This window comes from Macrobrachium nipponense, chromosome 7 (assembly GCF_015104395.2).
Source record: "Macrobrachium nipponense isolate FS-2020 chromosome 7, ASM1510439v2, whole genome shotgun sequence".
Lineage (NCBI taxonomy): Eukaryota > Metazoa > Arthropoda > Malacostraca > Decapoda > Palaemonidae > Macrobrachium > Macrobrachium nipponense.
The window spans coordinates 113275452-113297935 of NC_061109.1; the positions used below are offsets into that span (position 1 = coordinate 113275452).

General features: G+C 40.4%; 1 protein-coding gene across 3 annotated transcripts in view; it reads right to left on the reverse strand.

The window, feature by feature from the left end:
* LOC135217107 (uncharacterized) overlaps positions 1-22484 on the reverse strand; it is a 172532-nt gene that overhangs the window by 125192 nt on the left and 24856 nt on the right. For all 3 annotated transcript variants that reach the window (XM_064252801.1, XM_064252799.1, XM_064252802.1), the window contains 2 exons: positions 11972-12039; positions 11629-11726 (listed from right to left, as the gene is read on the reverse strand). In XM_064252801.1, the coding sequence (XP_064108871.1) occupies positions 11629-11726; positions 11972-12039 (166 nt within the window). The remainder of the gene's footprint in view (positions 1-11628; positions 11727-11971; positions 12040-22484) is intronic.

The window sequence follows — 22484 nt, forward strand, 5'->3', positions numbered from 1 at the left end:
ACAAGAGCAGTTATTAATGGTACTCATCTGATGAATTGCCAGAGGCTCCAAGGCACTCACAAATTTATTTCCCACTGGGTTTCCACATAATGGATAAAGATAGAGGTAGAGCAAACAGAAGCAAACCAATTGGTAAGCACCAACATCAATGGTCAAAATCAGATAAAAAAACAAGATAAACATTAACACACCAATATTTCTATAAATAAATCATAAAATTACCCTACTGGATATTGCTTCAAACTACAGTTAATGCATAAAATTATACTATGGAAGATCTATGTTGGACAAATTGAAAAAAAGAATGTTTTGTATCTAAAATAAACTAAATTTTTAGTTTCAGTGCCAAAGAATACGTATTGGATATTTCTCTTAATCAATCAAGTATACAGCAACAGGCAGCAAGGTTATTGCTAATTAAGTTTGCTGAAGACTGATACTAATATTTGTCCAACTAGGATGATGAAAAGTTCTCAGATCTTTAAAATTACTTCTGCATTACTTGTTCAACACCAAATCAGTCTGGTCTATTACTTAGTGAAACCAGAAATCAAGGAGTATACAATCATGAAGCTGTACTGCCTTCATAAGTAATTACCAAATCTTATCTTACAGATTCTGACATATTAAGGAGAGATTAAAAGTATTTCAGTGTTCTAAAACTGGCAGATATCAAGAGATACTTCTATACTGGCTATCATACTACAGGCAATCCCTGGTTATTGGCAGGAGTTCCATTCCCGAGTGGGTGTCGATAAGCAAAAACCATCATTAACTGAAACTCAGCGATTTATAGCGCCATAATGGTGCCAATAATTATTTATCATAATGGTGCCAATAATTATTTATCATAATGGTGCCTCTGTTAGGTATGTTATGGCGCATGCCGCTGATAACGAGTGCCATGAAACCAGATCGCCGATAACTGAGTCCGCAGATAACCAGGGACTGCCTATATATGGCTCAATCATTCTGTTCACCTGGAACACCACAATATATAAAGAAAAAATAATAGCTATTGTATTACAGTCCCTTATTTCAGTCCCAAAATGGTATCAAGCCCCTTCACTTCTTACCCTCTGCTTCTAAGATGACCTTCTTTCACATAGGAATTCTATTAAAAATTTACTCAAAATAATCTGCCCTTCTTGAAGTTTAATTACACCACATGACGATAAATGTTCTTTGCAACCCTTCAGGCCCAGCTGCTTTACTCTCTGCCTTTTTCTTTTCATCTGTTCAACTTTGTCTTGTCTAACCGCCCAACTTCTTTTACTTTTTCTTGTTCCAATAATTAGTTCTCATTAAAGAAAAATCCTCTGGGTTTTGAGCTCTATGGAGTCTTAAAATGTGCCTCACAGTTCTCAAATAACTTTATTTAATAAACATTCCTATTTGAAATATTTTAAAAGAAAACAATAACTGTCTGAGTGTTCTTAACTTAAAAAGCCATGCTAATGATCACTTATTACTTTAAACTGGATTGCTTCACAGTTCATAATTATTCTGATTTTTTTTTACAACCTGCAATGTTAAAATACTCTATGGAGTCACTTGAGCACATGGTCATCATTAGAGCTAGCATGGGTTTAACCCTTAAACGCCTATTGGACGTATTAAATGTCGACGAAAATTGTCTGTTGGGTGCTTAATTGATGTATGATACGTCAATGCAAAAGTTTTTTAAAAATTCATGGAAAAATAGTTATAGGCCTACTTGGTGACAACTTTTGAATCACACACCTTGAGGGATGCTGGGAGTTCACGGATCAAGCTGCTGTTTTGTTTACAAGCGTTACCAAGGCGTGCAAGTGCGAATTTCTTTCTTCTCATACTAAAAAGCATCAGCGACACATCTCAGAAATTATTTAGTCATTTTGACGTAATTTTTGCACCATTTAATATTAGCCATTACATAGAGTTTTATATATGAAAATGTGTACAATTTCATGTAGAATAAAACAAAAAACGACGCATGGTTGTAGCTTTTATCAGTTTTGAAATATTTTCATATAAATAACGAGAAGTGCAAAAATTTCAACCTTCGGTCAAATTTGACTCTAACGAAATGTTCGAAAAACGCAATTGTAAGCTAAAACTCTTACATTCTAGTAATATTCAATCATTTACCTTCATTTTGCAACAAATTGGAAGTCTCTAGCACAATATTTCAATTAATGGTGAATTTTTGAAAAAAACTTTTTCCTTACATCCGCGTGGTGCCGAAATATGGTACAGTGGACCCCCCATATTCGTGTTCTCCAGATTCGCGGACTCACACATTCGCGGATTTCTCTGGGGAACGTTTCCCCGCATTATTCGAGGAAAATTCGCGCATTCGCGGTATTTTTCTATGATAAATATCCACAAATTCCATGTTTTTTTTATGAATTTCATTATAAAATGCACTTTTTGTGATAAAACTATTAAAAAAACCAAGTATGAAAATTTTTAGTGGGTTTTTCTTAAGTTTTAACTAACAAAATAGGCTGTTTTTAGCATTTTTATAGGGGTTCCAAACATTTGCGGGTTCTAACTATTCACAGCGTGGTCTGGTACGCATCCCCGCGAATACAGGGGGACCACTGTAATCAGAAATTCTTTCGTCCGATTGTCATAATGTTTGTACCGTTTTATATTAGCCGTTACATAAAATTTTATATATGAAAATATGTGCAATTTCATGTAGAATACAACAAAAAACAACCCATGGTTGTAGATTTTATCAGTTTTGAAATATTTTCATATAAATAACGATCAGTGCCAAAATTCCAACCTTCGGTCAACTTTGACTCTACCGAAATGGTCAAAAAACGCAATTGTAAGCTAAAACACTTACATTCTAGTAATATTCAATCATTTACCTTTATTTTCCAACAAATTGGAAGTCTATAGCACAATATTTTGATTTATGGTGAATTTTTTAAACAAACTTTTTACTTACATCCGTGCGGTAACTCTTCCGAAAAAATCAGATATTTTTTCGTCAGATTGTCGTAATGTTTGCACCATTTTATATTAGCAGTTACATAAAGTTTTATGTATGAAAATGTGCGCAATTTCATGTAGAATACAACAAAAAAACAACCCATTGTTGTCGTTTTTATCAGTTTTGAAATATTTCATATATATATATATCAGTTTTGAAATATTTCAAATATCAGTTTTGAAATATTTCATATAAATATCAGTTTTGAAATATTTCATATAAATAATGATATGTGCAAAAATTTCAACCTTCGGTCAACTTTGACTCGACCAAAATGGTCGAAAAACGCAATTGTAAGCTAAAGCGCTTATATTCTGGTAATATTCAATCATTTACTTTCATTTTGCAACAAATTGGCAATCATTTACTTTCATTTTGCAACAAATTGGAAGTCTCTAGCAGAATATTTCAATTTATGGTGAATTTTTGAAAAAAAAAAAAAAAAAAATTCCTTATGTCCGCGCGGTAACTCTGCCGAAAAAATCAGAAATTCTTTCGTCAGATTGTCATAATGTTTGCACAGTTTTATATTAGCCGTTACATAAAGTTTTATATATGAAAATGTGCGCTCACATAGAATAAAACAAAAAACAACCCATGGTTGTAGTTTTGATCAGTTTTGAAATATTTTCAAATAAACGATAAGTGCAAAAATTTCAACCTTCGGTCAACTTTGACTCGACTGAAATGGTCGAAAAACGCAATTGTAAGCTAAACCTCATACATTCTAGTAATATTCAATCATTTACCTTTATTTTGCAACAAATTGGAAGTCTCTAGCACAATATTTTGATTTATATTGAATTGTTGAAAAAAGCTTTTCCGTTACGTCCGCGCGGTAACTATGCCGAAAAAATCAGAAATTCTTTCGTCTGATTGTCATAATGTTTGCACTGTTTTATATTAGCCGTTACATAAAGTTTTATATATGAAAATGTGTGCAATTTCATATAGAATGCAACAAAAAATAACTCATGGTTGTAGCTTTAATCAGTTTTGAAATATTTTCATATAAATCACAATAAATAGAAAAAATTCGACCTTCGATCAACTTTAACTCAACTGAAATGGTAGAAAACTGCAATTGTAAGCTACAACACTTACAGTCTAGTAATATTCAATCAATTACCTTCATTTTGCAACAAACGGGAAGTCTAGCACAATATTTCAATCTATGGTGAATTTTTGAAAACAACTTATTTTTACGTCCGCGCGTTACGAATTCATGCATCATATTGTGATAATAGTTTCTCTGTGTTGCTTTGATCGTTTTACAATTTGTTACATACCAAAATCATTGCAATTTAGTGTACAATACGTACAATGAAAAAATAATTAACTCATTAGCTTTAACCGTTTTGCTCACAGCACGATTTGTATATAATTATTTATGAAAATTTTTTTTCGCGCTGTCATATATTCCAATATTTATATATATATGATAATGATATTTTTTTCATTTCTGATTGTTGCATACTAAACTTCAGGCAATGACAAAAAAAGGAGCCAAAAATGAACTCTTAATCTTGAAAACTAAGCGTGCTGTGATTTAAAAAAAAAAAACTTTTTTTCTGCTTTGGCTTTCACTCCCGAACGCCGCCGGCATACGGGAGACACTTTCGGAAATACCGGCTCGGCGTTTAAGGGTTAATATGTTCTGTCAAGTAACCTGAATTTTTCTTTATGCATACTTTTTCATTTCTATTATTATGGGATATTCTATGATTTTTCTTAAACAGTGTTTATTACATCAATCATGTCATTACCCTCTGTTTTACTCACATTCATACTAATACTAAATACCAAATAAAACTGTTATGCAGATTGCCACATTCACTTCTTCCATCCTTATCATCATTACAAAAATTGGAACAACCTATGAGTGTTTCAATTTTTCCCTATAAAGATACCAAGCCTCATCTCATTTTTGTTGTTGAGTCGCTATTTTTACCACTTTCGCGTTTGTTTTGATCTAGTGTAATTTCTCTAGATATGAATAATTCTTTTGTATACTTACCTCACCAACACTGTTTATTAGAATTATAAATAATAGGCAAAATCCACAAAGGAAAGTGAAACAATGGAGTATCTGCTGCAAGGCCTTTTGACTTGTCGTCCTTTACTAAGTAGACTGATATAAGTTTACAAAGAAAACTTATATAAATGACAGATAGGGATTAAAAGGAAAATAAGTAGTACCTGGAATCCCACACACCTGAAGAATTAGTAGACCTACCCAAACCATGGGTAAGATTTAAGAGGCTTACAAAAGATAAAGTCCAACTGCTCACAAGCAGGGACAAAACAATTTAAAGACTATACAGGCAGTGACTGACCACCATAAAATCATTGTTAAAATCTTTTAAAGTCAACTTTGTTTTCTCCTGTGTAATAACACAATAAAAGGAATACTAATGAAAAATGGCCCTAAAGAAAGCAACAACATAATATATAAATTCCATATTTGGACTGCCTCTCTTTTTATATTGGCCAATCTAGCATGGATTTAGAAGTAAGAATTAAACATCATAAGTATTCTGTCAAAACTGGGCAAACATCCAATGCAGTATTCATTCATTTAAGTGAAAATTCACACAGAGGATAAATTGGAATGGCTAGATCTAAAGATTTCTTTTCGCAAAATCTTTCAGAATCCACCATTATACAACTTACTTCCAATTGTAATTTTAACCTTAGCTCTGGCTTGCATTATTTGGACTATTATATGTATAAGTAAAATATTTAAGAATGACTTTAGAGATAATATCAGTGAGTTAATTACAGATTAGTTACTTAAAAGATATTTTCTTTGTATTTGTACGTTTAATGTTTTCTTGTGAAAATGTTCACTTTGTAAAAATTCTTATTGTTTACAAAAACGACAAATTTTTAATAAATTTGTATTTTTCATATCTAACAAACCTGAGGACTTAACACTAGGATATTTACTAGCGCTAGCTGGACAGTAGAATGAATAAAAAAACTTATATGATCCAGGGACTATTGGCATCTGTACTTGGTCACAGGGCATTGGTAGTTCCCACAATACCCTGGGCATACCGTTACCTATCAGTTGCTCTTCCAACCCAGTTTAGACTGTTAGAGGGGTGGTTCGGGATGGGCCTTTATATGTTAAGACCTCAGGTTTGTTTGTTAGTTATGAAAAATACAAATGGATTAAAAATTTGTCATTTGTTCATATATGAAACAAACCTTCGGTCTTAACATTAGGATAGACTTACTTATTGGTGGGAGGTAAGCCTCTTTTAACTGACTGGGAGTTTGCCACCTTCATCCATTTCCGAATAACCATATTCTAAGACAATGGACTACAACCTCAGAACCAAAGATATATGAGAATCTATTGGCTTCCCTCTCTGGGTGTTTTATACAATACCATAGCTTTTGCATTTATGGAAGAAGGAGAGCTATCTGTTCTCGTAAGAAACTCAAGTCCCTGTATGTGGCTATTAACACCCCACTCTCTCCCGGCTACCGAGAGGGGTGTTGCTACTGAAAAGCATCCTATGCTATTGATTACCTTGACAGTATGGCTGTCTCACTCACCTGTATCTAGTCCGTTCCAGCTTATGATGGTACTCTCCCTCTTACCGCCCATAGGTAAAGGAGTGGATAGAAAATGTAGGAAAGAAACGAGACCAGTCATCTCATTCATTCTACTTTCATACCTTCATCTTAAACTAGACACTAACAGACCTACCAGGGGTACTGGATGAGTTACTCTACTAGTTGAGCAGCCACCACCGGACCAAAGGAAAAAGTGTCCAAGGATCTATGGGCAACATCTTTTTAATAAAAGGAAGTGAAAGTTGTTTGGCATCGCCAAACACCCGCTTTCAAAATCCTCTCCACAGACAAAGAAGCACTCAGGACCCTGATGTCATGAGCTCTAGTTCTCTCAAGATTATCTGACACTCCAGCTTCTGTCAGATATGCATCCCTGATTGATTCTCTCAACCAAAACGATATTGTATTCCTGGACACTTCCTTCTTGGTCCATTCTGTACACACAAAAAGCCTTTGGCATCCCGGTCCGAAGTATCGAAAAGGAGTCAAATCTGTCATCTACTACTGATGGGTTTTGAGTTTTCACTACAAATTCTGGAATAAATTTGAAGACCATAGACTTCAAGCCTCTGGAATGCTTCACCACATACAACAGACCATGTAGCTCCCCGACCCTTTTGATCAAGGCCAGAGCCAACAAGAAGACTGCTTCTAGGGTCAAGCGTCTATCTGTGGACTGTCGCAACGGCTCATACGGGGGTTTAGTAAGACTTCTCAGTACCAAGGTTCACTCCCAATCTGGAGCTTTTAGTTCCTTTGAAGAACACGACTGCTTAAAACTCTTTATTAACATAGCTATTTCCATTCGCAGAACTGAAACTAGTGCAGCCCTGTATCCCTTTATGGCAGATGCAGACAGATTTTTTGTTCTGAGATATATCAGAAAATCCACTTAACTGCTGAACAGGGGTTCTGAGTGGAGAAAGACTCCCTCTACAACACCAATCACAGTACACAGACCTTTTTCCCTGGTGCACAGCTGCCAATGACCTTCTGATATGTTCTGCCATCTGTGATGCTGCCTTCTGAGAAAAGCCTCTCACTCCCCGCTACCACTCCGCCACACAGATGTTCATAGAAAACCGCCTGGACAATTTAAAAATCATTGTTAGGCGAACAATGTCCAGTCTGGTAACCCGAGTGAGAAACAGCAGCAACTCGCTCATACAAAGCATCCTAAGGAGTGAAGCAAGAAGATCTAAATTGTGGCAAAGATGGGAAAATGAGGCCTTTGTCCCCTAAAGGACTTAATCTCTGTATTGGCAAGATGTCATCTGCAGTTTTTGTCATTATTACATTTATTGCTGTTACTTTAATTTTTCTTTATTACTGTGATTACTATCAAGTTAAAGTTTTTTTTTTTACATTCAATTTTTGTATTTAGCCCTCTGGACCTGACTACTGTAAGCACCTAAGGTCTCTAGTTGAAATTTAAGTTATATAATTTGTACACTAACTGTTATTACTCTCAATGCATATTTTTTTTCTCACCAATATTATTACTGTTATTACCAGTATTATGATTACTAGCTTTTATGCTACCTCAGCTATTTTGTGGATAAGTGCCAATTACATATTCATTTTTTTTTTCTTTTTTATCATGTCTCATGTATCTAGATTGTGTATGTTACTGTCTGTATTTTGTATATTCAGTGTACGTATATGGCCCTGAGCTGAAATAAAGCATATTATTATTATTATTATTATTACTTGCAGGAGGTACTTGACAGCCTCCACCCATGAAGTGATAGGGATTGCACAGACTGGTGGTACCTCCCCACGTGTGGTTGATACAGTAGGCTGTCCCAGGGAGGTAATTCTCTCGGAACATCTGCTAGAAGTTCCAACAGGTCCGGAAACCATTCTGCCTTTGGCCACAGTGGGGCTACCAGAGTCATCTTGAGGTTCTGAGACCACATCACCTTGTTCAGAACCTGACAGATCAGGCAAAACGGAGGAAATGCGTGTATGTCCAGATTGATTTGTTTTGATAATAATGGAACAACAGGAGTCACATAATATTTCCTATGTCTCAGTAATGGCAGGGGGAGGAACTTGAATGATCTATTTGATCTTAAAATATTATCCTTTCCAGAAATCCATGTTGTAACACAGACTCTGCATGACTTGAGCATGGTAATTCATACGACACCTTAGTATCCTTTTTCTGCCCTAAAAACATGTCAATTCCCGTAAAAGCTATAGTGGAAAGGGTTTCAGACAGTCAATCACCCCTGCATACAAAGCCAGAAACTCCTGATTCTCCCCTTCCTCCGTTTCCAAAGCATTCTGTTCTACAGCAGATGAAATTAGTTCACGCCTACCTGCTGAGAAACGTCTGTGTGATTCATGACCATCGGACCCTGCAACCGCGGCATCTTTGATCTCTGACGGCCGTTGTTGGCTCGATCTTGAGTAACCACCAGGAGAACGCAACAGCCTAAATGTTTCCATGCTTGCGGATCTAGAGCAAGAACCCTGTCTATTCCTCCAGGATGACGGTTCTCGTGAAGTAGAACGCACTTCTTCTCTGGTTCTATTACTATTCTGAACAGTCATTGGGTTATCATTCTGCACAGCCATTGGGGAAGTTAACCTTGATCTTCTGGTGTTGAGGCGAACAGCTACTTCCATCAGTGCATCCGGAGGGGTTACCAACTCTATTATTTGACCTTTTAATGGGAGCTTTTTCATCATTCCTTCTTATTTTGAAAGGTCTTACAGGAGAAACTTGTATGTTCTCCGTTCTTTGTCGATTGATGTCCACTCACTGTTGGTTTCCTCAACAGCAGTTATGTATCCACTAACAGCTTTCCCTTCACTGTTGGCATCGTCGTCTCAGCTCGTTCCATTCCAGTGGCCATCAAACCTTTTGGCCATGCCGACATATGTAAATGCCACTGCCTTCTTCACTTTGTTTTTGACAGGGAGGTGACAGCCCTGGCTCGAAGATGAAGAAGAGTTTAATCTTTTCCTCTTGGCACGAGGATCAGTCATGAAGTCCCTTACCCTCCAATGCTTGACTGGTGCAGGCGGTGACGCCATCAAGCTTTGCAATGATGTCAAACTAGAAGATGACGAAGAAGAATACAATTCATGTCTTTCCCTTTTGTCTTTCCTATTTTCTCTTTTAAAGCTTGCAATTTCTTCATAAATGTGTGTGCTACCGAGTCTGAAAGCGTATTTGTATCCAGAGGCAATGCGGATGTGAGAGTGGCTGTCGGCTGTGACATCAGGGTGGCTGCCATGTCAGTTTGTGCCGTCACTGAAGCCTTTTGGTTGTGACGTACCACACTAGATGGGAGACACTGTGTGGCTACTGCTGGCATCCCTGCATGTCTTGCAAAACTGTTTCGCAAATTATGCATCGCCAGAAACATTGGGGCCATTGCCACTGCCATAGAGCTCGTCCCCATAAATTGCAGACCAGGTGGATATGGAAAACACATAGACAAAGGACCCGGAGGGAAGCGTGATGTCATATAGTGGGACAATAACCCGCCCAAGGTTGGTACACCTGATGGGCCTAATGCCGACCACATTCCTTCCATCCTCTGCACATCGGGGGGCTGAAACCTGGGACAAAGATAGAGATGCTCCCCCACTTCTTGCCGGGAATGAAGGAGCGTAACTATGTACAAAATTTCACAAAACCATTCCTGATGTTTCCAATGACGAATCGTTATAAGAAACTGTAGAGGTATTTTAAACATCAAAACCAGGTGAAGAAACATATGGAGCAGTCTGATGTATAGCCAATACAAAAGAAGCTGAAGACGCTTGATCATTCAAAGATGGCGGCAGTTCCAGGCTGGACGAATGGTTTTCGAGCTCGGCTGCCAATCCGGTGGTCCGAAGTTCGATTCCCTGCTCTGCCAACGCGGAATCAGAGGAATTTATTTCTGCTGATAAAAATTCATATCTTGATATACTGTGGTTCGGATCCCACAATAAACTGTAGGTCCCGTTGCTAAGTAACCAATTGGTTCCTAGCGACGTAAAAATATCTAATCCTTCGGGCCAGCCCTAGGAGAGCTGTTAATCAGCTCAGTGGTCTGGTTAAACTAAAATATACTTAACTTAACCAAAGACGGCAGCAACTCCTTTCTTTTGTACTGACCTTTCCCATAAAACTTCTTCCATTGTTCTACCAACCAACCACAACAAACTGAACAAGGATTGGTAATAGTACATACGTTTTCTCTGCACCTATTACACGTTGGGTGAGGATCCATAGACACCGATGTTAAGAATCTTGAACAAGGAAACCCACTCACTCCAGGGCATTTCCTTTGTCTCTTGCAAGATCCCGAAGAAAGTTCCATTGGTGAAGCAAAATTCTCCATTATCTCACAACTTACACGAACCCAGCAGATCACACCCACACTGAGATCACCCAGAGAAAGATAAAAAAAGAAAGCTATGAAAATAAACGGGCAAACTAAAACAGCTTTAAATAGATAGAGAGTAATCACATCCTCTCTTAAAGGCGGTAGGAAAGTAACTGATAGGTCACAGGATGCCCAGGGCATTGTGGGAGCTACCAATGCCCAGTAACCGGGTACAAATGCCAATAGTCCCTGGATCACACAAGATTTTTATTAATTCTACCAGTTGTCCAGCTGGCGCTAGTGTATATTCTAATGTTAAGACCGAAGGTTTGTTTCATATATGAACAAATGAGATTTACAGTCACCACCCTGTATAATCTTTTAATTGTCCTGTCCCAGCTTCTGAGCAGTTGGACTTAGTAAAGGATAACAAGTCGAAAGGCCTCGCAGCAGCTACTCCATTGTTTCACCTTCCTTCATGGATGTTACCTTTATCTAAATATTCATCAAGTTCCAATTTTCGTGATTCGGTTATACTTACGTGTATTCACATAATTTTCAGGACAATATGAACACACGGTTTACATTGTACTATTTAGAATAAAAACCACTGAACCCTTAACAACTAGGTTAGGTGGGGGCAAACAAACTAAACCATCAGACCTGTAAACTTACTTGCCCAAAATAAAACTTAATGAATGAGCATAACAATCTACTTACGTCATCATGGCAAACTAAGTGTTGTTGTAACTCTGCTGATGTCTCAAAACCTTCATCACATTCAAAACACGGCCATGACTTCCGCATTTCATCTAAAACTATAGAGAATAAAATACAACATATTATTATGACATTGGTTGGACTTTTGTAAAATTTCACATTTAAGAATAAAAAGAATGATAAAATATCCATGTGAGACTTCTCACTTTAAGAAGAATTTCTAAAATCATTTGCACTTTTTCTAATAACATTCAACACCTGAACTTAGAAAAAATGAAACACTTTCAATCAAGGCAATTCAATTTTACACATAAAAAAGAAAAATATAAAATTTGAGACATACCATCGATTTCTTCTTGGGTCGGCTCTAAAGTGGTAAGATTTCTCTTTTCTGCATACTGCTTGGAGTACCTACATCACAAAAAAAAAGAGGGCAGCTATAGTTCACTTCTGATAATAAATGATCAAAATCATACAATCATAAAGTACTTCCTAAGAATAATACTTATGAGTTTGGTACTGGCAGCTTGACTTACTGATCTTTACTTTCTTCTCTCCTTCTGGGGGTATCCCACTTACACTGCCTTGTATGTATGGCACACTGTGGGTAGTCAAATCCTTTGGGGAAGCCATTCAAGTAAGTAATGATGCTCAGTTGGCTATTTAACTAACAGATAATAATAGCAATATCTTCACTATAATATTTGGTTAAAAATTAATTTTCAACTTTGTATTGCTTGTTAAATCCCACATATTTTGTCAAATCTTTGACTCTCTTACTCCTTGCAACTAGTTTTTGTTATAATTTGATCCACATGCTGAGGTTCCCTAAATCATAGGCTTCAATACTGTACACACAACACAGAGTGGCTCTGTTTCACCCTCAGTAAAGTGAGAGTATATAAGAAAAATTATTTCCTCTTACTAAACAGATGAAACACCTTATCCAACACATTACAGCTACTAACTGTCATATAAAACATTCTTATATTCTGAATTTACAAACAGTTTTTTGCCATGACTGAGCACAATCACTGTCACTGCCTGATGTATATTTTTTGATAACTAATCAGAATCATGAGAGCAAGATTTCAGAAAGTATGCAGAAGTCAGGCAAACAGTAAGAGAGACATAGGACACAGCACAAGCTGGAAAAAAATTAATGCAATCAATTAAGTTCATTAAAAAGGAATAAACCAACAGTTAATGTACTCAAGTGAAAGGGATAAAATTTTCATCAGTAAATCAAGGGAAAAAGAACTGAAAGATTAGGTTCCACTATGCAAACTCAGCTTGCACAGTCCAATGTTTACCACCAATCTCTTATTTTCCTGTGTATTCAACTTGTGAATTTGTTACCTGCCTTAAGTTTCCTTTACAGGTTTAAAATTTTTCCTTTTTAGGCCTTTTCTCTTGGTTTGATAGTGTTTTGTTACTACCATGTACTTATAAGTCTATTCTATTTTATTTAGTATTCAAACTTTTCTTTATTCCTCTTGTATCCTGACTCGGTTTGTCTACTACATAGTAACTTTGTCCTTGTTTACCTTATATTAGAGATTTTCTCCACTTCTCTATTATTCAGTCATGCATCTATCTTTGGTTTATGTGGGCTTAAGCTTAACATTTGACACATTTATTTATGAACTATAGCATGGATTATTCAGTTAATTTTATTTTACATATTGTCAGTGAGTTTTTTAAACTCTGTTCCCAATAATAGCTATTACACTCAATTTTTATCTTTTCATTCGTTTTAAGTTTTTCATCTCTTAATGTGAATTAATGTTTTAGATTGTCATTCTTGATCTTCCCACTTCCTCCACACTGACCTTCAAAGAGGAATGTTAAAAGTTCTTAGGCACACAGAATCATAACTTTTAATTTCACTGAATATTCTTAATAAATGTTCAAAGGTAATTATTCTTCTTCACATTAAGAATTATTTTTACTTTTGATCTAGTCACAATTACAGTTATTATGCATTATGTTTGTCTCTATATTCCATACACTCTGCACTTTACATGTTACTGTTTTGCTTCGTACTGTTCTTGTAGACTTTCTGGGGTGGTTTCTTTAGGTCACTGTTGGTAGTGCCTTAGTGTAAGGATTTACTAATCTTCTCATTGCTGACATGTGAAACATAGTATTCAACAGTGGGAGCTTATTCCCCTCTGGCATTCAACAGCCGTGTCTGTTTCTCACATCTAACCAAGAAAATATATGCAAGGAGTAAGGTCTGAGCTCTTGTGCAAGTTAGAACTTACAGAATCACTATTCAATTCCTGAACAAAACAGCTTGGAAATAGTATGGACATGTTTCCTATTTCGATGTTGAGTTTTCCTTTCAAGGGACACTGAAGAGTGATCAAAAACTTTTTTACATTAGCATCCACACCTTGTCAATGAGCAAGGAATGATTTTTCTCTTCCTGTAACTCTGGTTGTTTCATATTAGTTACAAGTTCATGTTTCAATGCCCATCTTGCTCATCCAGTGCTGGTAGCAATAACTCCAGCTTTAGGTTCCAATGTCAAGAACATCTACAGATTTGCTTTGATGCTGTCAAACTCCTAGACTCTTCATGTGTAAAAATGATATTGTTAAACTACAATAAAGTTTTGTACATACTTACCTGGCAGATATATACTTAGCTATAGTCTCCGACGTTCCGACAGAATTTCAAATCTCGCGGCACACGCGACAGGTAGGTCAGGTGGTCTACCTTACCCGCCGCTGGGTGGCGGGCGTATGAACCAATCTATCTCTCCAGCCAGATTTTTTTTTTTTTTTTTTTTTCACCTGTCTCCTGAGGGGAGGCTGGGTGGGCCATTAGACGTATATATCTGCCAGGTAAGTATGTACAAAACTTTATTGTAGTTTAACAATATCATTTTTGTACATGAACTTCCCTGCCAGATATATACTTAGCTGATTGGCACCCTTGGTGGAGGGTAAGAGACAGCTAAAGTAATAAGGAGAGATAAGAAACAACTGATGTTGTAGGATATAAATAACCTTGGTTCTTACCTGTTCAGGCAGAAGACTTCATTGATACTGTCTCTGAGTCTGCGTTGCCTGGAGAGCTACAGCTAGGACGTGACCTGATGCTGAAAGACTCTCGGATCTACCACTGGGATATATGATCCCTTTGTGTGGTAGAATCCAAGTCGGATCCTGTTAAAGGGAGTTCGTCCCTATCTTAACAGGTCCTAACCACTACTACTGCAAGGAGCCACACTCATCAGACCACCTAACCAAACTACTAAAGATTAGTATTACGACCTAAAGAGATGCCTTCATGCATCCTCTTTAAGGCAACCAACAACAACAAATACAAGGGGAAAAAATTTATACTACTAAACAGGATGAGTTCCAGCTCCCTGCCCCAGCACTGAATCGCAGATACGTACGGGCCCAAGGCGAAGCATTTTTCGTAAGTGATTCTCACATCACGTAAGTAGTGGTTCGCGAACACTGACTGACATCTCCAGAATGTTGTCTCCAACAGATTTCGCACGGACATATTCTTGTTGAAAGCAAGAGAAGTTGCTATGGCTCTTACTTCGTGTGCTTTCACTTTAAGAAGCCTAAGATGTTCTTCTCTGCAGGATCCGTGTGCTTCTTTGATGAGGCTTCTCAAGAAGAAGGACAATGCGTTCTTCGACAATGGACGAGTAGGTTCTTTTACTGAACACCACAGGACCTCTCGGTTGGCTTTCAGTTGCTCTTTTCTTCTAAGGTAGTATTTCACCATTCTCACTGGGCAAAGAGTTCTCTCGGGTTCTTCTCCTACCAAAGAAGATAACCCACGAATCTCGAAGTTCTTGGGCCATGGACTTGATGGGTTCTCATTCTTTGCAAGAAAACCAGGAAGGAAAGAGCAAATGAGAGAGTCCTCTTAAAACCCACATTACCATCAATCGCCTGAAGCTCACTCACTCTTCTGGCGGAAGCTAGAGCCATCAAAACAGAGTCTTCCTGGTAAGGTCTCTGAATGAGGCTGAATTAGGGGGTTCAAACCTAGAGGACCAAGGAATTGAAGGACTACATCCAAATTCCAGCTAGGTGTCTTAGGAGACTGCATTTTCGTTGTATCAAAAGACCTAATAAGGTCCTGTAGGTCCTTATCTTCCGATAAGTTGAAGGCCCCGGTGCCTGAAGACATTCGCCAAACATACTACGATAGCCTTTAATCGTCGAAACGACTAAGCCACATTCTTGTCTTAAGAATAAAAAGAAGTCTGCAATTTGATTCACAGAGGTACTGGAAGAGGAAACGTTATTCCTCTTGCACCATCTTCTGAAGACATCCCACTTCGACTGGTACACTCGTAAGTGGAAGACCTCCTCGCTCTAGCAATTGCCTTAGCAGCTGCTGACGAAAAGCCTTTCGCTCTGACCAGTTTCTGGACAGTCTGAAGCCAGTCAGACTGAGAGCGGGGAGGTTTTTGTGGTACCTGTCGAAGTGGGGCTGTCTGAGTAGATCGCTCCTTAGAGGAAGCGATCTTGGAATAAATCCCTAGCCATTCCAGCACATCTGTGAACCAATCTTGTGCTGGCCAAAAGGGAGCTATCAAAGTCATCCTCGCGGAATCTGACTCTGCGAACTTTTTAAAGTCAACCCCAGAATCTTGAAGGGGGGAAACGCGTATACATCGAGTCCTTTCCAATCGAGTAGGAGAGCGTCTATCCCTATTGCTCCTGGATCCGAGATGGGCGAGCAATACAGATCTAGTCTTTTGTCTAAGAGAGGCCTGCCCCACAACTTCCAAAGGCTCTGGCAAACATCTTGGTGCAGAGTCCCACTCTGTGGGAAGGACCTGATCTTTCCTGCTGAGGAGATCTGCCCTTACATTCCTTTCTCCCTGTACGAATCTGGTGAGAAGTTTTATCCCCCTTTCTTCTGTCCACAGAAGAAGATCTCTTGCTGTTTCGTACAGAGAGAAGGAATGCGTCCCCCCCTGTTTCCTGATGTATGCCAGAGCCGTGGTGTTGTCCGAGTTTATTTGCACAACTGCTCCTGTCACATCTGACTCGAACTCCTTCAGAGCAAGCCACACGGCTATTAGTTCTTTCCTGTTGATGTGCCAGGAAGACTGGTCCCCCACCCAGGTTCCTGACACCTCCTTGGTTCCCAGAGTCGCCCCCCAACCTGTTTCCGACGCATCGGAGAACAACACCAGGCTGGGGTTCTGGGATTGAAGAGGCAGTCCCTGCGAGAACTTGTTGGGATCCGCCCACCATGCTAACTCCTTCTTGATTTGATGAGAAATTGACAGGGAGAACTTCAAATCCTGAGAAGGACGACTCCAATTCCGATGAAGAAAGAATTGGAGCGGTCTCAGGTGCAACCTTCCTAGGGAAACAAATTGCTCCAGTGAGGAGAGCGTCCCCAGCAGACTCATCCACTCCCTCACTGTGCATACTTCTTTCCCTAAGAAGGTTGTTACTTTTTCGAGTCCCCGGGCTATCCTCTCCTGTGACGGAAAAGCCCGAAAACTCAGAGAGTTCATCTGGATCCCCAGATAAACGCACTCTTGAGCGGGAATCAGACTTGACTTCTGCAGATTGACCAGAAGTCCTAAGGAATAAGTCAAATCCAGGGTTTTCTTCAAGTCCTTCAGACAACGATCTCTGGAATTGGCCCTTATAAGCCAATCGTCGAGATAGAGCGAAATCCTCACCCCTTCTAGGTGAAGCCATTGTGCCACATTCCTCATGATGGCCGTAAAGACTTGGGGGGGCCATGGAGAGGCCAAAACACAGGGCCCTGAATTGGAAGATTCTTCCCCCCATCATGAATCTTAGAAACTTCCTCGAGGAAGGATGGATTGGTACGTGGAAGTAAGCGTCCTGTAAGTCCAAGGACACCATCCAGTCCCCTGGACAGAGTGCTGCTAACACCGAGGCAGTGGTCTCCATCGTGAACTTCTTCTTTTCGACGAAGAAGTTCAGGGCGCTTACGTCCAACACCGGTCTCCATCCCCCTGAGGATTTCGGAACTAGGAACAGGCGGTTGTAAAAGCCTGCCGAAAGATGATCTGCCACTAGTTCGATCGCCTCCTTTTCCAGCATCTGATCTACCGCTAGTCGGAGGGCTTGATTCATGATGGGGTCCCTGTATCGGCCGTTAACTCCCTCGGGGTATTCGTCAAGGGAGGCCTCGAAGAGAACGGGATGAGATAGCCCTTCCTCAAAATTGACAGGGTCCAGGCATCTGCGTCTTTCTGGGCCCAGACTTCTGCAAACTGTAAAAGCCTGGCGCCTACAGTTGTCTGAAGGACTTGAGTCTTACTTGGGAGGTTTGATTGACTTCGTAAAAGTCCTCCCTCTTCTATTTGGTTTCCGACCTCTGAACGAAGAGGATCTAGAGGTAGAAGCCCCTCGAAAGGGTTCCTCAGAGGTCGGCTTAGCTTTCTTCGTCTTAGTCTGGAAGGTAGGGCGCGGCTTCCTTGCAGACTGCGCTAGAAGGTCCTGCGTAGCTTTGGCAGAGAGAGCCTTCGAAATGTCTTGAACCAGGTGTTTAGGAAACAGCTGCATAGAGAGAGGGGCAAAAAGCAAAGACGATCTCTGAGCATGTGAGACAGACTTTGTTAAAAATGAGCAAAATACTGATCTTTTCTTCAAGACCCCTGCTCCAAACAGTGAAGCTATTTCGCTGGCCCCATCCTCACGATTTATGCATACAGGATAAGACACAATTCAAATCCTCCGGAGAAAACGTGTCCGGTCCTTGAGTTTTCTTGGCTAGGACTCCGAGGGACCAATCGAGAAAGTTGAAAACTTCCAAGACTCTAAAAATGATATTGTTAAACTACAATAAAGTTTTGTACATACTTACCTGGCAGATATATACTTAGCTATAGTCTCCGACGTTCCCGACAGAATTTCAAATCTCGCGGCACACGCGACAGGTAGGTCAGGTGGTCTACCTTACCCGCCGCTGGGTGGCGGATGTACGAACCACTCCCGTAAGCTTGTCAGATTTTTCTCTTCCACCTGTCTCCTGAGGGGAGGCTGGGTGGGCCATTAATCGTATATATCTGCCAGGTAAGTATGTACAAAACTTTATTGTAGTTTAACAATATCATTTTTGTACATGAACTTCCCTGACAGATATATACTTAGCTGATTGGCACACTTGGTGGAGGGTAAGAGACAGCTCAATAATACAGGTAAGACGGGAAACAACTAATGTTGTAGGATATAAAAACCTTGGTTCTCACCTTTTCAGGATGAAGACTTCATAGATACTATCTCTGAGTCTGCATTGCCTGGAGAGCTACAGCTAAGGACGGTGAAACCATGATGCTGAAAGACTCTCGGATCTACCACTGGGATATGTGATCCCCTATTGTGGTAGAATCCAAGTCGGATGCTGTTAGAGGGACCTTGTCCGCTTACCTAACAGATCCTTACCACTACCTCTGCAAGGAGCCAAAACCCACCAGACCACCTAACCAAAATACAAAGGGTTAATATTACGACAAAAAGAGGTGCCTCCTGCAACCTCTTTCAGACAACCAAAAAACAACAATATAAAATATAGGGAACATATAAAAAATTTACACAGGATAAGTTTCAGCTCCCTGCCCAGTACCGAATCCGCCGATACGAAAGGACCCAAGGCGAAGCATTTATCATATGTGATTTTTACATCACGTAGGTAGTGGTTTGCGAAAAACCGATTGGCATCTCCAAAAAGTCGCCTCCATCAAGTTCCGCACAGACATATTTTTTCTGAATGCAAGCGAAGTTGCGATGGCTCTCACCTCGTGAGCTTTCACTTTCAGTAGTCTAAAATGATCTTCCTTACAGGCAACATGTGCCTCTGTAATAAGGCTTCTCAGAAAAAAGGAAAGAGCATTCTTCGACATGGGCCGAGTGGGGTCCTTTACGGAGCACCAAAGCACATCTTGATTAGCCTTAAGTTGTTCCTTCCTCTTAAGGAAATACTTCATAATTCTCATAGGGCAAAGAGTTCTTTCAGGCTCTTCCCCTACTAGAAAAGATAAACTACGAACTTCAAAGCTCCTGGGCCAAGGGCGTGATGGGTTTTCATTCTTTGCCAGGAAACTTGGAAGAAATGAACACACCATAGAATCTTCCTTAAACCCTACATTGCCCTCAATAGCTTGGAGCTCACTCACTCTCTTAGCTGTAGCTAGGGCCAAAAGGAAGATAGCCTTCTTCGTCAAATCCTTGAAAGAGGCTAAGCCAGGAGGTTCGAATCTAGACGATCCAAGGAATTGTAGGACTACGTCTAGATTCCAGTTCGGTACTACATGAGGACGCTTAATGGTTTCAAATGATCTAATAAGATCATGCAGGTCCTTATCATCGGATATATTTAAGCCTCTATGCCGAAATACCGCCGCCAACATACTGCGGTATCCCTTAATAGTTGACACAACCAGATGACATTCTTCTTTGGGAAAAGGAAATAAGGAAATCCGCAATTTGGGTCACAGAGGTACTGGAAGAGGAAATGTTCTTCCTCTTGCACCAACGTCTAAAGACATCCCACTTTGACTGGTATACACGCAAGGTGGAAGGTCTCCTCGCTCTTGCGATTGCTTTAGCAGCTGTTGCTGAAAAGCCTTTCGCTCTGACCAAACTTTGGACAGTCTGAAACCAGTCAGACTGAGAGCGAGGAGATTTTTGTGGTACCTGTCGAAGTGGGGTTGTCTGAGTAGATCGCTCCTTAGCGGGAGCGATCTTGGAAGGTCCACCAACCATTCCAGTACCTCTGTGAACCATTCTTGGGCCGGCCAAAAGGGAGCGATTAAGGTCATTCTCGTTGAATCGGACTCTACGAACTTCTTGATGGTTAGCCCCAGGATCTTGAAGGGGGGAAACGCATAGACGTCGAGTCCGTTCCAGTCTAGAAGAAGAGCATCTATTGCTACTGCCCTCTGGATCCGATATCGGAGAGCAGTAAAGGATCCAGCCTTTCTTGTTCTTTGGACGTGGCAAAGAGGTCTATGTGTGGCCTGCCCCATAACTTCCACAGGCTCTGGCATACATCCAGATGAAGGGTCCACTCTGTGGGAAGGACCTGATCTTTCCTTTTTGCTTGAGGAGATCTGCTCTTACATTCCTTTCTCCCTGCACGAACCTGGTGAGAAGCTTGATTCCTCTTTCTTCTGCCCACAGAAGAAGGTCTCTTGCTGCTCGTACAGGGAGAAGGGGGAAAAAATGCGTCCCCCCTGTTTCCTGATGTATGCCAGAGCTGTAGTGTTGTCCGCTTTGACCTGCACTACCGATCTTCTGACTTTGGGCTCGAAAGCCTTCAGAGCCAACCACACAGCCATCAACTCCTTTCTGTTGATGTGCCAGGCTACCTGGTCCCCCACCCAGGTACCTGACACTTCGCTGGTTCCCAGAGTTGCACCCCACCCCATGTCCGACGCGTCGGAGAACAACACCAGGTTGGGGGTCTGTGATTGAAGAGACAGTCCCTTCGCAAAGAGGTTGGATCTGTCCACCATAAGAGATGTTTCTTGATGTCCTGGGATAACGACAGGGAGAACGTCAAATCCTGAGAACGACGACTCCAATTCCGATGAAGAAAGAATTGGAGTGGTCTCAGGTGCAACCTTCCTAGGGAAACGAATTGCTCCAGAGAGGAGAGCGTCCCCAGCAGACTCATCCACTCCCTCACTGTGCATACTTCTTTCCCTAAGAAGGTGTTACTCTCTCGAATCCTCGGGCTATCCTTTCCTGCGAGGGAAAAGCCCAAGAAAAACTCAGAGAGTTCATCTGTATTCCCGAGATACACACACTCTTGCTCGGGAATTAGTGATGACTTCTTGAAATTGACGAGAAGTCCCAAAGCCTTCGTCAATTCTAAAGTTACTTGTAAGTCCTTCAAACAACGATCTTCTGAATTGGCCCTTATTAGCCAATCGTCGAGGTACATGGATATCCTCACCCCTTTCAAATGAAGCCATTGAGCCACATTCCTCAAATCCCCGTGAACACTTGAGGGGCCGTCGAGAGGTCCGAAACACAGAGCCCTGAAACTGAAAAATTTTCGCCCCCCATCATGAATCTGAGAAACTTCCTCGAGGAAGGATGGATCGGTACGTGGAAGTAAGCGTCCTGTAAATCATCCAAGGAAACCACCAGTCTCCTGGACGAAGTGCTGCCAGCACTGATGAAGGCGTTTCCATCGTGAACTACTTCTTTTCTACGAAGAAGTTCAGGGCGCTTACATCCAACACCGGTCTCCATCCCCCTGAGGACTTCGGAACTAGGAAAAGGCGGTTGTAGAAGCCCGATGAATGATGGTCTGTCACTAGTTCGATAGCCCCCTTCTCCAGCATCTGATCTACTGCTAGATGGAGAGCTTGATTCATGATGGGGTCTCTGTACCTGGCCGTCAGTTCCCTTGGGATGGTCGTCAAGGGAGGTCTTTCGACGAAAGGGATGGAGGTAAACCCTCTCCTCAAAATAGAAAGGGTCCAAGAATCCGCCCCTTTTTAGGCCCAGACTTCTGCAAACTCTAAGAGTCTGGCGCCCACAGTTGATTTGAAGGACTTGCAAGTTATTGGGGGCTTTAACAGACTTGGCGAAAGTCTTAACCCTTCTTGAAGGTCTACGACCTCTAAACGTAGAGGTTCTTGATGAAGATGCCCCTCGAAAGGGTTCTCGAACACTTGCCTTTTTCCTTCTTAGCCTTGGTAGGGAAGGAAGGGCGAGGTTTTCTTGCCGACTGTGCCAAAAGGTCCCTGGATGCTTTGGCCGAAAAGTGACCTCGAAATGTCCTGCACTCGATGTTTCTGGGAACAAACCTGAGTAGAACAGAAGGTGAGCAAACAGCAAAGAAGACCTCTGAGCTGGGAGACCGAC